This window comes from Tiliqua scincoides, chromosome 5 (assembly GCF_035046505.1).
Source record: "Tiliqua scincoides isolate rTilSci1 chromosome 5, rTilSci1.hap2, whole genome shotgun sequence".
NCBI lineage: Eukaryota > Metazoa > Chordata > Lepidosauria > Squamata > Scincidae > Tiliqua > Tiliqua scincoides.
This window is the reverse complement of record NC_089825.1, coordinates 73350721-73364825: the sequence shown is the minus strand read 5'-3', so window position 1 is coordinate 73364825 and position 14105 is coordinate 73350721. Positions and strand designations below refer to the sequence as shown.

At 45.8% G+C, this 14105-nt stretch overlaps 1 protein-coding gene across 1 annotated transcript in view; it reads left to right on the top strand.

The window, feature by feature from the left end:
- Positions 1-5681: 5681 nt before the first annotated feature.
- The window catches only part of LOC136651928 (transmembrane protease serine 11E-like), a 31344-nt gene continuing 22920 nt past the window's right edge, over positions 5682-14105 (top strand). Inside the window, exons 1-3 of the mRNA XM_066628679.1 lie at positions 5682-5799; positions 10415-10533; positions 13687-13754. Of these exons, the coding sequence (XP_066484776.1) occupies positions 5682-5799; positions 10415-10533; positions 13687-13754 (305 nt within the window). The remainder of the gene's footprint in view (positions 5800-10414; positions 10534-13686; positions 13755-14105) is intronic.

The window sequence follows — 14105 nt, the reverse complement described above, 5'->3', positions numbered from 1 at the left end:
GTTGGAGTGGGAAGAGCAGAGAGGATGGTACATCATTGGCTAAGGGGGAGGTCAGCATTTGGCAGGCCTCCTCAGGCATCAGGAGGTCTTCAGCTGTGCTGGGGAACACTTGACATTATTGTTCAAACCTTTTGGGTTTAATGATGGCTGCTTGGGCTCTCACCATTTTCTCTCTTAATGCTACGTGGACCTTCCATCCCATCAGTGAAGCATTTACAACTTTTGTGATAGATTCTGTTCACCCACTCTAGTGGATGTATTAAGCCAGGAAGGGCAAGGGTCAATTGTGCACATGGTAGGTCTCAGACCCTGCCCACATCTTCAAGCTTCATAAACTGAGAAGTATTCATCAAAACACAATTAAGAAGGAGCAACACACTGTTCTGTCCCAATTTGTCCTATCCTGCCGACTACACCAATTTGTCCCATCCAGATATCCCAACTCCCTTCCAATGCCTGCTTTTTGGCTAATTAACACCCTCTATCTCCAGGAACAACAGCTGTGGTGTGCAAAGGAATGAACACAGAACTCCTTATCTGTTTGAGCAATTAACAAGAATTTATTGCTACAAACACAGACACTCCCTGCAAGTCCTCTTGTCCAGAGGCTTTCCCTCCCCAAAACTCCACTTAACTTAGTGGGTGAAGGTCTATCCTCTTGTCCAGAGGCTTTCCCTCTACCAAAACTTCACTTAACTTAGTGAGTGGAAGGTCTGACGCCTCCAGTCCAAGTCCACGGTCTAATCTCCAAAGCACAGTCCAGTCTTCCCGGTCCAGTCTTCTGCAGTAGAGTTCCTCCTCTCCGGCAGTGTTCTCTCCAGCAGAGTGTCTCCTCCAGCAGGGTCCTGGCAGTCCTCTCTTCCTGTAGGTCTGGGTCAGGTAGCCCTCTTGGTCAGCATCTGGCTGGATCAGCGTCCTGCTCTCCCTCTGGGTCAGAGTCCGGCTCCTGGCTCCGTCAGCATCCTGCTTCCAGCTGGGTCAGCATCCTGCTTGGCCAGCCCTTTGCTCCTTCTGAAGCTGCCTTTTATCCTGCAGCCCCTTGTTAAGTCCAAGTTAGGCTCAGCTGAGCCATCTCTTCAGTCCATGTCCATTCAAAGTCTCATCAAGGTCAAATGAAGCTCAGGTGTCCATCAGAGTCTCCATTGGCCTTGATTGATTACAGCTGTGGAGCCAGCCCTGCCCTTCCCAGAGCTATCAACCAGCTGTCAAAACATGGAATCGCTGGCAACACCACATCATTCACCTGATGATCTTCTGATCTTCCATTACACACACACATCCAGCCAGTGGGATGCGGTGGAGTGCAGGGTGCACCGGGTAACACGCACGTGGGGGTGCGTGTGATGCACACTAGTGATTAAATTTGCTAAACTCATGGTTTGTAGGAAAAATATAATCATGTTATTGTGCCAAATATCTCAACTCCCTTCTAATGCCCACTTTTTGGCTAATTAACCATCCCCTTTCCCAAGAACAACAACTGTGGTGTACAAAGGAATAAACACAGAACTTCTTATCTATAGCAATTAACAAGAATTTATTGCTACAAACACATACACTCCCTGCAAGTCCTCTTGTCCAGAGGCTTTCCCTCCCCAAAACTCCACTTAACTTAGTGGGTAGAGGTCTGAAGCCTCCAGTCGAAGTCCAATCCAGTCTCCAAAGCACAGTCCAGTCTTCCCCATCCAGTATTCCCAGTCCAATCTTCTGCAGTAGAGTTCCTCCTCTCCAGCAGTGTTCTCTCCAGTAGAGTGTCTCCTCCAGCAGGGTCCTGGCAGTCCTCTCTTCTGTGTCCTCCAGCAGAGTTCTGGCAGTCCCCTTCTCCCAGTGTGGGTCCGTCCCGCTTCTGGCTCTGGGTCAGGGTCAGGGTCCAGCTTCTAGCTGGGTCAGGGTCCCGCTCTTGGTCCTGGGTCAGGGTAGCTCTGTCTCCTTCCAAAGCTGCCTTTTGTCCTTGGATGTCTCATGATCCAAATGCAGCTCAGCTGTGAGCTACCTCATTAGCTCCAAATTAGGCTCAGGTGAGCCATCCCTTCAGTCCATGTCCATTCAAAGTCCCATCAAGGTCAAATGAAGCTCAGGTGTCCATCCAGGTCTCCATTGGCCTCAATTGATTACAGCTGTGGAGCAGCCCTGCCCTTCCCAGAGCTGTCAAACAGCTGTCAAAACAGGGAATCGCTGTCAACACCTCATCATCCACCTGATGATCTTCTGATCTTCCATTACAGTTATATACCATTTGATGTGTAATTTACAGCAGAACGCAATGGAAAAAAGACCTTAGTGAAATATCTCCATTCTATCAAATGGCCAAAAAACCAGAAATCAAAAATGCAACTGCCTTATGTAACAAAAAAGTACATTCCCTTAATTCAAAATGGACCAATGAGACTGATTGTTCAAAGAGCCAATGAGATGTTATTATGACACAGCATGGGACCAATAAGGTGTTAATAAGGTGACACTATTAGTAGCTAAAATTGCAATTTGTAGGAATAATACCATCATGTTATATACCATTCAATGCGTAATTTACAGCAGGATGCAATGAAAAATACCACTTGAGGCTATTCAAAAATCAGATACTGTAGCTGCTAATTATTCTGCAAAGAGCTCAGCTCTTGCAGTTTAAATAGAGGGAGATAAATGTTTGAGGGTCTTTTTTCCGGTTATACTTATAAATAAAATATTTTTTCTTTCTAAATCTTCTTTTTTAAAAGTCTGGTATACCTAGGTGGGTCCTGATAGAGTGTCATTTAAAAAAGTGAGTCCTGCTGCTAAAAAGTTTAGGAACCACTTTTTAGCACTTTTTAGCTAGAGCACTGGGAGCTCTTTCAACTCCCCTTGAAGACTGAGCTGTAAAAGGCTCCATTCCACCTAGAAAAGTATCAGTAGACAGTATGGAGCAGATTAAATGATGGCAAAAAAATATCACCACGATTAGGCTTTAAAATAGGATTGGCCAATCTTTCAACTTCAGGGGTTGTGGACCTTTAATAATTGTGTAGAAGAGTGAATTCCAGCAGGTGCAGTGTGTCATCACATGCTGCACCTGCTGAAATTCTCCCCTCTACACAATTGTTAAAGGTCCAGGAACCCTAAAATTGAAAGGTTGGCCACCCTTGCTTTAAAACAAGCTTTACTCATATTTGGTTGGATTCAGATTGGGTTTTCCTCCGATGTTACTCTCTAGCCCAGAGGTTCTCAAACTTCCCAGGAGATTTACTCCTGGGGTAAGTCTCTCACACACACCCGAGTCAACTTACTAACACTTTATTGCAGCAGTTCTCAAACTTTTAGCACTGGGACCCACTTTTTAGAATGGGTCTGTCCAGGACCCATTGGAAGTGATGTCATGGCCAGAAGTGACATCATCAAGCAAATTAAAATAAATAATTATAAATAATTAAATTAAAATAAAATAATTAAATAAGGGGGAGCCAGTCCTGTTCCACCAAGTGAATCTACTCTGAAGTAATTCCTATTGTGGTCAATGGGGCTTACTCTCAGGAAAGTGTGGGTAGGATTGCAGTGTGTGAGCCCAATCCTATGCATGTCTACTCAGAAGTAAGTCCCATAGTGGTCAATGGAGCTTACTCAATAGTCTGCCTGCAATAACCCCCCCCCCCCAAAAAAAAAAAATATCAGTGAGATTTCCAGCCCTCCCCAGTGCCCAGTTAAAGTTTTTCTATTTCAGGCACATCAAGATAAAGACCCATCTGGATTTGCAAGTGCAAAATAGAAAACATGCCCCTTACCAGTTCAAGCCTCCTTTTTGTCCTTTTTAGTGTGGGGGGAGGCTGCCTCTGGACATTTGTTGCACTCCAGCTCCATCAGATCGGGACCATTCTGGTGTCCTCACATTCCCCTTTGCCTGGCCTGACCACCAGCCAAGGCACGTCTGCCTACTCGCAAGTAAACGCAACATGAGGCTGCTTCACTTTCCATAGGGCTCCATAGACTAGCAGCTGGGAGGGGGGACCTTCTTCTCTGTGCTTTGGGGGCCTGCATTCATTGGATCAGGACCATTCTGACAGGATGGTCTGGTCTAGAGGGTAGAGCCTCCATTTGCCTGAAGATTAACATCCACAAGGTCGCCAGTTCGAGGCCACCGGCACCGTGCGACCTTGAAACAGCTGGCAAGCTGCAGCTGAGCTGTTCCATCTGCTCGGAGCGTGGGAGGATGGAGGCCAGAATGTGAAGCCAGATCGGAACGAAACACCTTGAATGTAGTGGTTCTTGAAAGAAAGAACCTTCTTTCAATTTGTAAAAATCCCTGCGTGGATTTAATAAGCCTGCCTATGTAAACCGCCTTGAATAATGTCTTGAATAAAGACCAAGAAAGGCGGTATATAAATACTGTATATTATTATTATTATTATTATTATTATTATTATTATTATTATTATTATTATTATTATTATTATTCTGACCTCTTTGGAGTCCTCTCAGCCTGACTTGACCGAGGCAAGCCCGCCTACTTGCGAGTAAACACGACCACGTGGCATTGTTTTAGGCTCAGACTCGCAGCTGGGAGGGGGGAATTTCTTGGGGGTTTTGGGGGGCTGCATTCATTGGATCGGGAGCGCTGTGGTGTCATTGGATTCCTCTCAGCCTGCCCTTTCTGAAGGACTATGGCAAGGACACCTACTCACGAGTAAACGCGCGATACGACTCACTTTAACTTTCCATAGGGCTCCATGCATTTTATCCTTCCGGTTTTTTGGCCATAACTTTTGAAAGAAAGGTGCGATTTCAATTCTGTTTTTTGCATTGCACTCTGCTGGCCATTCTGCATCCAACAGTATATGGCATGACAGGGTAGCTCCTAACGCCGTGATGTTAGCGTGCCCTCCCCCAGGGTGCGTCACCCCCCCCGGCGTGTCACCCAGTGCGGCCTGCACCCCCCGCAACCCCCTAGTGCCAAGGATCACTTTCCTCCTGCCCAGTACAAAACATCAAATCAAGAGTATGACCTACCCAGTGTATATGGTTAATTGCCATCTAAGAAGAGCCCATGGCTGACATAAGAGATGCCAGTGAAATTTTCCCAAGCCAGTTTCAGAAACAAATGAAATTGTTCAAATATTAAAATATCCTTCCAAGGAGAGGCAAATTTCAATAGCCTCCCAATTTCTTTTGAACTCAGATTAAAGGCTCTATAGCTCCATTAAATTAAATAGGGAGCAAAGGAGCTTAAGAAGAGCTTCTCCCGAGAGATGAAGACCCATGGACACCCTCTAGGTCAGAGGGTCTTGCATTGGGGGTGGTCTTTTACCCCTCTCTCCAAGATGAGGGATCTAGCCCTCTAAACAGCATTGGGAGCAACCACCATTAAATACCATCTTGAACGGGATTCCCAAAATGGGAGGAAGGGTGAACCCTTCCACAGGGGAACCTCTGTTTACAAAGAATGTAGTTTACAAAAAAAATGTTTGGTGTTAAACATGCTTTCAATGGGAAAAATTAAAATAAGACTGAAAATTCATGTTATCCATTTCTGATAATTTTATCATGGGGGAAGGAATGACAGCACAAGCCTATGCATGTTTACTCAGAAGTAAGTCACATTGTAGTCAGTGGGGCTTACTCCCAGGTAAGTGTGCATAGGATTGCACTGTGAATCAGTTGTTTAATTTCAGTGGCATTTCATATAAAACCTTATTCTCAGCTCTCTCCTCAGAATGGCTAGGTCAGTGAGAAGAACATTGCTGGAGCCATGGAAGATTGCACTGATCGTCCTTGCAGTGGTGGTGGTCCTGGCCATAGTTATCGGTTTGCTTGTATATTTTTTGGTATATGGTGAGTACATTGAATACTATCAGTTTATCTGACATGAATTGTTCTCAGTTGGCAGTTAAAATTATGTTACTCAGAATGTGTGTTAAAGACTACTCCAGGGCATACACTACATCAGGATTAAGAAGGGCCACCATTTGGGATGATACCATTTCCTCAAGGGCTCCTATCCACTGCCTTCCAGTAAGACATCTCTCTGTATGGCCCTCTACTGTCAATCTGAACTGCCTCAAGCAGGGCTAGTCATGAAGCAGTCATGTCAAGTCATGAGTTCCAGAACAAGCACAACCTCTCTACTTCTAATCTCCATATCTGTGTAACACCCAGAGCAGAAGCATGTCATTTGAATGTTTCAAAAATGAGGATGTCCTGAGCCTGAGACAGTCATGCCCGCAGTGAGGAATTGCCAAGGGTAGCACAGCAGTCCATTTTCCATGTTCCAGTTCATTTTATGTCTAGAGCTTATGTTTAAAATATATTTAACCTTGCTAACTGGGCAAAGAGGCATCTTTTAAAGTGGTGTACAGTTATATTTAGGAGGGGGAGAGAAAGTGTCCCTTGCCTCCCCAACATGGTGTCCTTTCTTGTGGCTGTTGCTGGTGCCTCTTCTGTATTTTATTTTTAAGACTGTGAACCCTTTGGGTCAGGGAACCATTGATTGATTTTATTATGTAAGCTGCTTTGCAAATAACAGGGTGACCCCTGTATCCATGGATACCATATCTGTGGTTTTGCTTATCCGTGGATCCACAGTTTTGCTTATCCACAGATCCGCAGATGCGGGTCCCCTGTGCACCCCTCCACACACCCTTGAGGCGAGTGGCTTCCCCAGCCTTTGAAAGGCCTTTGAAAGGCACAAAAACATCACATCTGGTTTTACAAAAACAAAACAAAACCTGGAAGTCACAATTTTTTGGCCTAAATGGCGGGGCAGATGCATGCAGCCTCTGTGGGGCTCAGAAGAGCCTCCAGAGGATGTGTCCCTGGTATCTGCGGATACCGGGGCACGCCAGTACTCTGGTTGAAAAGTGATATATTACTATTCTTAATAATAATGAAACATAATCACAACGAATGCACAACGAAACATATTCCCCAGTATCCTCAGGGGATGCATTCCTACTCCCCTCCTCCTGTGGATAGCAGAAACCATGTATAAGGGTTTCTATCTCCACATCCCCCTGCGTCCCATTACCTTTGTTTATGTTGATGACCTTCGCATGAAGGGATGTTTCTTGCTTTAAACAAATGCTGTAAGCAGAAAGAAAGATAAGATAACAAATGCTGTAAGCAGAGGTGTCCAAACTTTTTGGCAAGAGGGCCACATCATCTCTCTGACACTATGTTGGGGGCTGGGAAAAAAAGAATTAATAGACATTGAAAATTTGAAAAAATTTACATAAATTTACAGAAATAAAATGTTACAGGTGGAACTTATATGAATGAAGGAAGGTCTTGCAATAGCTCAAGGCCTATAAAAGGCCTTGCACAAAGCAAGGCTGGCCTTTCCTTTGCTGCTGCATCACAAATGTGAAACAGCAAACAGTGGAGGGAGCCCTTGGCCCACAGCTCATGTAAGAGGTTGAACAATCACCCTCATGCTGAGAGCAGTTGCGTCAGGCCAGCGCGGGCTCCAGCATGTTTTCTGAGGGCCAGAGGAACAGTGGAGACTGAGGGCTCCCCGTGGGCTGGATTAGGGGTCCCCAAGGGCCACAAATGGCACCCGGGCTGGGGTTTGGGCACCCTGGCTTATAGTAAGTAGAGCAGGCAACCAGCCTGCAGCCTAGAAAGTACACTCAGAGCGAGCAGGAAGTTAACGTTCACTCTTGGTGTCCTATCTAGGCTTCAGGCTGCTTGCCTGCTCTGCTTGCTATGAACTGTGTGTTTATAGCTTTTAATTAAAGCAAGAAACATTTTCCCTGCACATGAAGGTAATCAACAGAAACGAAGGTAATGGGGCACTGGGGTGTAGGCAGAGAACCACAGATAAGCAGATCTGCAGAATGCCTATATCTAAGAATAGGTCTTAGAACCTTGCTGTGAATCCTGATGGTCTCTACCAACATCTGAAAGGCACTCCTGCCTGCAGGCATGGCTTTTGAAGGACGTTTTGAACATTATCATTCCTGTTGACAGCTATTGAAATTGGGCTTGTTTCAGGATTTTGTGGGTCCTGGGCAAGAAACCATAAGCAGGAAGGAGTGGGGTATGCAGACATCACTCAAGAGTCCTTTGACCTTGGCAGCAGACAGTGCTGGTTTGGACGGCAGAGGCATACCTAGGAAAAAAGGCGCCCATGGCAAGCTCTGAAATTGCTCCCCTATCAAAACACCTGTAACCCATCTTTTGGATAATACCATAATATCAAAATACAAATCAAGCTTGTTAAACTAGCTCATTTGTTAGACTCCAGTGTGCAATTTAAAGCAATCCAGTCTATTGAAAGCCTTGCCCCTTGCTATGAAGAACATAAGAAGAGCCCCGCTGGATCAGGTCAAGGGCCCATCTAGTCCAACTTCCTGTATCTCACAGTGGCCTACCAAATGTCTGAGGGAGCACACAAGACAACAGACACAACCTGTGTCCTGGTGCCCTCCCCTGTATCTGGCAACCAGAAGCAGCCTACCTCTACCTTGCACATACCTACCATGACTTGTAACCCGTAATGAACTGAGTAATGAACTGAGTATTCACTGAGTATCTGTGGCCTGGCATGCATGTGTAACAGAATGAGTTGGCAGAGTGGGTTGTCTCACTTTAGGCTGCAGGTTTCATTATTAAATGTGTCCCCCCCCCATCTCCCTGTCAGAAAAGAAGAAGAACATCAGGGAGAAGTCTCCACACTCCTCCCTGCTGAATTAGCTTTCTACTTGCAGTGAGATTTTTTTTAAAGTAGAGGAAAACCTCCTCCCCCCGCACCAAATATGACAAACTCACACTCTAGTCTAAAGCTATGTTAATGCCATTCTCCCCCGACCTCATTACTGTATTGCATATGCCCCATTCCATCCTAACACAACAATCCTGCAGAATCCCCCCCCCCACACACACACACACGCCTATCTATTCAGGTCCAACAAGGAAGCAAAAACCCATCTAGGCAACTGGGGGAGGTGAAGATGAAATGGGTGGGCAGCTGCAGAATGGGGTTGCTTTTTTTGCCCAGGGAAGAAACTGCAAGTAGAGCCCAGAGTGCTCCCCCCCCCACTCCTAGCTGGTGATGCCTGTGGCGAGATGCTCCTGCCTCTCGTCCTCCTGCTCAGCCTTTTGACCCCTTGTGTAGGCTGCACCCCCCCTCTCCCGGCAAAAGGGGCTGCCAGTGCTCACCTCAGGGAATGGAGAAAAATCAGGCTGCCCAGGGCTGAGAAGGATGTGGCACCTGCCAATGAGTGAGGGGGAGGGTCAGGCTGCACGCTGTTGGTACGGCTGAATGGGAAGGCAGGGTTTCATGTGCTCGCCCTCTTTGCAGTATACCTGTGCGCCACCACCCAGCAGCCAGCAGCCTCCTCAGAGCAGCCCTCCTCCTGAAGAATTGCATCTCCCAGGAAACTCTGCAGCAGATTGCCCTATCGATTGTGGTGACTGCCAATGAACTGTGGTCCCTGGAAGGCAACCAGCCAGTGCCAGGACGATGCCGGCACTGGAGCAATCAAGTTGTGTCGGAGAAGGCTGTGCAGTGAGCACTACTCAGGTCAAGGAGGCTTTTTGGCGCCCCTCCACAAATGGCACCCATGGCAGGCTCCATGTGTTGGTGCAGGGCAGATATGCCTCTGGAAGACGGGCGACAAAATCCTATAGCTGGTGACTCTGCCAGGTGTAGCGGTGCCAAAATGGTTACTGCTACATCCAGTGGCACCGCCGAGACTGCCAGAAGTCTTGGGGAAAGAGGACTTCTGTCCCCTTCCCCTGGGGAAAGCCCCAGGCCCCACAATGGGGCTTCTCAAGTCTGCATTGGCTATTTTGCCAATGGGCTTTGCCCCACCCTCCCTTGCCCCATTCCACCCACTCCCCGCCTCTCCCACCCCAAAAGTACTCAGTGCCAACCTGTGCTGCAGGAGCACTGGCCGACCCTCCATACAGTGTTGAGGCTCAGTGCTGACTGGTGCTGGCCCAGTACCGGTGGCCCCTTCTCTCTGGGTGTTGTGGACGTGCTTTATGGCATGTTTGCAACACCCAGTGCCAGCGCTAGAGCTCAGGACCAGTGCTGAGAGCCCATAGGATTGGACTCAAATTTAGGTAAATAGTAAACCCTGTAAAAAGCCCAATGCAAATATTCCTACTGTAGGGAGCACATTATAGGTGTCAGGACTCCTGAGGCTCAACCTCTGATATGCAAGGACTGAAGTCTAAAGGCTGGCACTTCCTGCTTTTCTCTCATCCTGGTCGAAGCAGATGTATGTGGAAGCAACATGCTTCAGCTAGTTTTGTTTGTTCTACATACAAAGTTTCTTCTTGCCCCTTGCAAGATCTTGCCCTTCAAAACCTTTGGTCTATGATGCGTACCTCTGTCAGCTACTGCACAGTTGTGCCATATTCTTGCTGATTAGTTGATTATATTACTTGTGTTCAGAAGGAAAAGTGAACATCATTTGTGTCTTCCCTTTCTCTCCCTGCGCAGATCAGAAGTTGTTCTTTTACAATGCTACCTTTCGAATCAAAAATGTGCAATACAGTCCTAACTTGCAAAGACAGACATCAGCAGAGTTCAGAGAGCTGAGTGCAAGCATCGAGTTTGTGGTAAGTGGGACTGGTCTCTTTTCTTTGTGCTTTCTTCTCTAAATACCACTTCTAGTGCTGAAATAAATACAAAGAAAACTATCTTATAATCACAGCATAATGCTTCAAGGACAACCAATAGAAGCTGGTATACAAGAAGAGCCACTCACTATGTATGAAGAATTGGATTTGGGGATTGTGGAACCTCGAATTCAGCCCTGTAAGGAAGTAGTTCCCACATTTACTGCTGCTGCTGTGATACCTTTGGAACCTGGAAGTGGGTGATGGTGACATGAAACACCTCACAATGACGGCACCATCCATTCACTTCCGAGTTTGGAGATTGTTGCAAGCTTCTAAACAGTAGTAAGGGGGTCAGAGTGGGCAGGAGGGCTTTCTCCAGCATGCAGTTTTTGCACGCTGCAGCCTCCTCCTGCTGTTTGGAGTCTCACACTGCGGTCTTCCTGCCAGGACATGGGCAACCTGCAATGTTCTGGCAAGTGCCTCTTGATGCCCCTGGGTGTCATGACGTACACTTTGGGAACCATTGCTGTAAGGGACTTTTTTGTGTGCAGTCAGGCTTAGAATCAAGTTTGCACAAGATCTGTTTCCATGTATATCTCACATAATGGCCAAGTTATTAAAATTGCTGTGTACTTGGCAGCTCTTAATAGTTCTGTCACATGCAACCACATTTTCAGGGGATTTTTTGGAGGGCCCATAGCTCAGTGGGAGAGCACCTGCTTGCATGCAGAGAGTCTCCTACCTTTTTTTCAGGTAGGGCTGGGAAAAATCCCAGTCTGAAGTCCTGGAAAAATGTTGCCTGTGAAATATTGACTGAGATGGACAAGTGGTCTCACTCAGTATAAGGCAGCTTCATGTATTCATGTATGCATATGTGTCATGCATACATCAGACTGACCAAATATTTAGCTTTTGTTTGTGAATTATTTAAGGGACTTCCCTTTCAAGTATTATTTGTGGGCAATTGTAAATGTGTGTAATATGTTCACTTAATTTTAATTCATGTTTTTGCATAGGAAATAGACGTCTTCCTTTAAAGAAAGAATTATGTTTTGGGGATGTGACTTTTCCTCAGCACTCCCACTACAAATACAAAAATTACTTGACTGGTTCAGACCAAGGTTTGTCTACCATCACCCCATTGAAAGCCAGTGGAAGCTTTTTTTCAAATAAATATAGCACATGGAGAGATGCATCTGGGATCAGAACCATGAAATCCTAAAGCACTCCTACTTTCTGCAGCAGTTTTGCCCTGTTTCATGCCTCCCTCATGTGATATTTCAAAATAAGATTGAAAAACACAGGACTATGTATCGTATTTATCATTAACATGTCAACTGGCCCATATAAGTAGGCTAGAAAGATGATAGCCTTCTTCTCATATTGGAAATTGGTTGTTGGGAAAATGTAATTCTTCCCGAACCAAGGATTTTTGCTGTTGTAAGTGGTGCGTGAAATATGCTCCCAAAATTGCAAATGAATGTAAAGGGTGGAAAACAAAGTGTCCAATCTAAGATTTTCCTTCAGTTATTGTGGAAAGCATTACCACTTTGGTGCATTTCCAGTTTCTATGCCTTAGCCTCAGTCCCCACACAGTGGTACCTCATTTGTAGTAGATTCTGTAACTACTGGGACAACATTCACCCGTGCGCTTTAGGGAGTTGTAACTGATATTTGCCTGCAGTTTCTGTTTGTGCTTTTTCATCTGTCATGACTTTGATTCAGCAAGGAAAAAGAGGTTATGTGTGCTTAACCAAGAGTAGCAGTTGTGAAAGAGAAGTGTCTGATGCTCATTCAGAAAGGTGGCTGTGCTTATCATTACTTTTACGAGTGCATGGTGGAAGCTTACCTAGACAGGAGTATTTCTTATGTATCATGAGGATGCCACAGTGTGTGCTAAACTAACTTGCAGCTGTATTGAATACAAAAGACTGCAGAAGAATCCATGCGGAAAATATCTGCAGCAGGCAACACTGATCTGAACTGGAAACTGAACACGCTACTACATGATAGCTGAGTTCAGGCATTTCCTGGTGTGTCAAGCCAGGAGGGCCAATGCACTACAGCATTCTAGGCCAGTGGTCTCTAAACTCGGGGCTGCTGTGTGCTGAAAAAAACCCTCATTCTGTGGGGGAGCCTGCTATCTTCCTCTTGGATCCCCCCAAATGTTGTGCTGATCAGCCATGTCTCCTGGAAATCCAGGTGCAGAGCCTGCTGGGGCGACAATGTGGAAGTGGCTGGCCGGCATGATGTTTGGGGGAGATCAGAAAGGAAGTTAGCAGACTCATCTGCAGAATGGTAAGCTCCATTCACGTGGAGGTGGGGTTTTCATGGGTGTCATATCTGGCCCGTGGGCCAATGTTTGGTTCCCACTGTTCTAGGTCAATAGTTCCCCATCTTTCCCATGGGGGTATTCTTCTCCTATTTTCTTCACTATGCATAATCCTATTTCACTAGTCAGAATCCAGTTTCCTTTATTGTTGAGGCAATGAAGCAGGAGTAGGAAGGGGCAGTAGTTTTGTGCATTCCATTTAATTCAGTTAAAATGTTTGGTTTACATAAATCAGCTTTTTTGCTAGCACAGTGTTACAGGGTCACTGAATGTGGGGCTGAGGCCTGTGTGAGCATGGGATTCTAACGGCCCAATCCTATTCATTAGTACTGCCAGCGGAGCATATGTTGTGCTGTTGCAAAAGTGCCGTAAAATGCTTTGTGACAGCACGAAGGCCGGGCACGCTGGCAGGAAGGCAGAAGCCTTCTTGCTGGTAGCCACAGGGATGCCTGCCAGTCCAGGTGAGTTCAGCGCAGGGGTGGGGGGAGGTTGGGGTGGGGTGGAAAGGGACAAATGAGGGCAACGACAAGGGTGGGGGATGAGTGGTTTGGATCTGGGAGGGGGCAAGGTTGGTGGTGCTGGTGTGCATTGTATCCTAACCCCTTTCCCAGGCCTGATCTCCCAGCAATAGGGCTGGCACAGGTATGAGTTGACCCATTGTGGTTGCTGGGGCTTACCCTAGGGAAAGGAATAAATGTCCTCTTACTCTTGAATCCTGGCCTGATAATTATAGTCAGTGTGGTCATGCAGTATTCCTTTCCTGAAGCTTATTTTATTTATAAAACCCTAACTTCCATACTTTTCTGTCCTTTCTACAGGTTAATCAGGCATTTCGAAGTACTCCTTTAGAGAAGAGAATGGTTCAATCACATGTCATAAGGCTAAGGTACATGAAATGAAAATTTAGCCATGTGACTGGGAAAGAACTTATTGGTAGAAATTGGAAGAAATTGTCTTATGAGTCCTCTATACATCAGGGATGGCCAAACTTGCTTTAATGATAAACTTCATATGTTGGGAGAATATTTATGAAACAATATTTAAGAAGCATTTAAATTCTTAAATATATTTACTCACCATGAACATTAAAAACTTTTTTTAATCCAATGGATTTTGAGTTTATACCCAGTAAATAATTACAAAGTTTGAAAAATTTATTTCCACCTCCTTAATTTTGTTTCCTATTCCTGTGCTGCAGGGCTCCACTCTATCACCAGATTTTTTGGGTCATTCAATA